Consider the following 3206-nt stretch of genomic DNA (forward strand, 5'->3'; position numbering starts at 1 on the left):
TCCAGGGGTAGGGGAGCCCCTGGAGCTGGCCTGAGCTCCCGCCCCTCCTGAGCGCCTGCCCTCCCTGCAGGCTCCTGGCCACCACGGGCGACGAGGACCTTCCCGGGGACCTGCAGTCACTGTCATGGCTCACGGCCGTGGACGTGCCCCGGCTGCAGCAGATGGCAAGTGGCCGCGTGGACCTGGGTGGCTGCAGTGCACCACCCGCACACCCAGGTAGGCCCAGGGGCAAGGTGGGCTGGTGTGAGGGGGGGACAGGGGAGGGCGACACCTAGGAATGCCACCCACCGGCGGGGTGGCCATGGCCGGGTCGCACTCGGGGCCTCTGTCTCCACATCTGTGACATGTGCCTCATTCTGTCCTCCCCCGAGGCATGTGATTCACTCATTGTCTCACCGCTATGTGCCAGGCCCCCTGCGAGCTGAGGGTTTCGAGGAGGACAGACAGCCCCGCCCCTGCCATCTAGAGCAGCCGGCAAACGAGGGCCCGCGGGCCTGTTTCCGTACAGCCTTTGTGTACAAGTGGTTTTCACATCTTTCAAGGGTTGTAAAAAAAACCCAAAAAAACGGCAGAAACCACATGGCTGGCCAAGTCTAAAATATTGGCTCTCTGACCCCTCATAGCAGTCTACTGACCCTGACCTAGAGGTGGAGAGAGAATGCATGGAAGGTGCTGAGTGCAGGGTCTGGCACATAGTAGGTGCTCAGTCAATGGCAGCTGGTGGCAGTGACCGCAAGTGGATCAAATGCCTAGAGACACAGAAAGTGCTGAGCAAAGGCGATCAGCAAAAGCAAGCATCGCCGTGCACTGGAAGCATTAGTGGCTGAAAACGAGCGACCAGGAGATTTCTTTCATTGAACAAGTTGTCCACTTCATAGGTGGTAGCCACGTGGTACAGATGGGGAAACTGAGGCTGGCCCAAGATTATCCCCAACCCCTTCTTCATCACCACCCCCCAGGGAAGTGATTTGCCAGCACCTACTACGTGCCTGGCCCCACAGGGGTGGTATGGTAAAGAGTCCGGGCTTCAGGCCGCGTGGCCTGGGTTCCACCCTACCACGTGGTCTTGAGGGAGGTGCCCAGGGACTGGGCTGTCCCTGCCAAGGCCACAGTGCCTCCAGCTGCGCGGTGTCTCTCTGTTTCCCTCTTGCAGATTCCCTGGCTGGGGTGGCTGACCTCCATGCAGGAGCCACCCCAGGGCCCCTGCTCCATGGCCCGGCAGGCATGGCCCCCCCGGGTGTGCTGGGCCTGGGCCCCATGGCCAGCCACAGAGCCAGCGTAAGTGCTGCTGCATGGGCTGGGGAGCGACGGGGCATCCTGCAGGCTTGGGGTCTGTTCCGTCACTCTGACCCTCTGTCTCTTCCTCTCCCTGCCCCTGCAGATGACCCAGTTCCCTGTGGGGGGGCAGCCCCCCTCCAGCCTGCAGGACCCACCGCAGATGTACTCTCCGGCTTCCCAGCCACTGTTCCCGCTCCCCCGAGGTGCCCAGCAGGTACTAGGGGCTCGGAGGGGCCCTGGACTCGGAGACAGACACCCCTGACTTCGACTGGCCAGGGACCCCTCTGGGCCTCGGTGTACTCCCCCAGAACATGGGGGTAACATTCCCCGCTGAGTCCATGCCATGGGCTCCTTCCTTCAGTTCTCCCTAAAACCCTGCTGTGGGTGCAGACCAGACTGTCTCCGGGGGGCTGTCCACCCCACACCTCATCTCGCTTTTCTAGCCCGGGGAGCGGGTGGGGTTACCGTGAGTGACTTATGCCCTGTCTCACTGTCTCTCTCTCTGCTGCCTGTCCCCTGTCCCTGCCTGTGGGAAGTGCCCTCCTGTGGGCCTGTATGGCTCCCCGTTTGGGGCACGACCTCCCTACCCCCAGCCCCGCATGGCTGTGCATTCATCTCAAGAGCTGCACCCCAAACACTACCCCAAGCCCATCTACTCCTACAGGTGAGGTCCAGGGTGGGCCGCGGTGAGGGGGGCTTGAGGGGTGAAGGATGCCTGTAGGGCACCTTGGACAGCTAGGTGTGGTGGCCCAGACTTCCAAGGGGGAGGATGTGGGGACTGGGAGCCCCCAGGTGTGATACGCTGTCAGGAAGGGCCACCCTGTGGTCAGCCGACCCCCAGGGTTGAGAATCCACTCCAGAATTGGGCCCGGGCAACACTCTGTCACTCACAAGCTGTGTGGCCTTGGGGAAGTGGCTTGGCCTCTCTGAACCTCAGTTCCCCCTGATGTCTAAAGTCATCAAAACAATAGTATGTTGGAGGAGGGGAGTAAACAGCCTCTTTAGCGTCTAAAGGCCCACAGACATTATTATGGGGAAGGGATAAACAGAGGAAAAGATGGGGTTTCTCAAATCGCTATCAATGGCTGAGCTCAGGGTCAAGGAAAAAAGGGCAGGGGGAGGGGAAGATGTAGGGCCATGAAGAGGTATCTACCCTTAGCACCATGAGTGTCGGGGCTGGTACCCGTGGGTCAAGCAGGGCAGGCTTCCTGGCGGAGGGGACCTTGGGCTGTCGGCCCGAGACGCCTTCATGCCTGGCCTGCCCACCTTCGCCTCCAGCTGTCTGATCGCCATGGCCCTAAAGAACAGCAAGACGGGCAGCCTGCCTGTGAGCGAGATCTACAGCTTCATGAAGGAGCACTTCCCCTACTTCAAGGTGAGGCGCCGCAGCCGGGGCGGGGGTGCGAGAGCTGCTCTGACCTCTCCCGAGCCCTGTCAGACCCAGAAATGGCCCCAGGCCGAACCGAGCCACCCTCCCGGGCTCCCAGTTATGCCTGAGACCTGGCGGTGAGGATGCTTGCACATGTGCACTCCCACAGACACGGGCAGAAAAATCCAGAAAGAGAAGGGGGTATTTGAGCTGGGCTCTGACGGATGAAGAGGAGCTCACTCGGCATCCCAGGGGCAAAGGGCAGAGGGGGCAACCTAGTTACTCAGCACAGGCTCCGTATAAAATAGAAGGATGCAGGACACACCCGGCGAGAGCCTTTGCCTCTCTGAGCCTCGGTGTCCTCGCCTGCGAGATGGGGAGAGTCGTCCCCAGCTGGCACAGTTAGCGAGGATTCTGCATGTCAAGGGCCTGGCAGCTCCCGGCACGTGGTTTCATCATTGGTAATGTTGTCCTTGTTGGCATCAAAGGAGAAGGTCAGAAGGTGCCAAGCTGTGGGGTCCCCAGCCTGGACAGTGTGCTTAGCAGAAATATTGTAAAA

General features: G+C 60.8%; 1 protein-coding gene across 1 annotated transcript in view; it reads left to right on the top strand.

Moving 5' to 3' along the window:
• FOXN4 (forkhead box N4) overlaps positions 1-3206 on the top strand; it is an 18665-nt gene that overhangs the window by 11335 nt on the left and 4124 nt on the right. Inside the window, exons 2-6 of the mRNA XM_005869792.2 lie at positions 71-216; positions 1154-1278; positions 1382-1492; positions 1815-1942; positions 2557-2653. Of these exons, the coding sequence (XP_005869854.1) occupies positions 71-216; positions 1154-1278; positions 1382-1492; positions 1815-1942; positions 2557-2653 (607 nt within the window). The remainder of the gene's footprint in view (positions 1-70; positions 217-1153; positions 1279-1381; positions 1493-1814; positions 1943-2556; positions 2654-3206) is intronic.

This window comes from Myotis brandtii, unplaced genomic scaffold, assembly GCF_000412655.1.
Source record: "Myotis brandtii unplaced genomic scaffold, ASM41265v1 scaffold303, whole genome shotgun sequence".
Classification (NCBI taxonomy): Eukaryota; Metazoa; Chordata; class Mammalia; order Chiroptera; family Vespertilionidae; genus Myotis; species Myotis brandtii.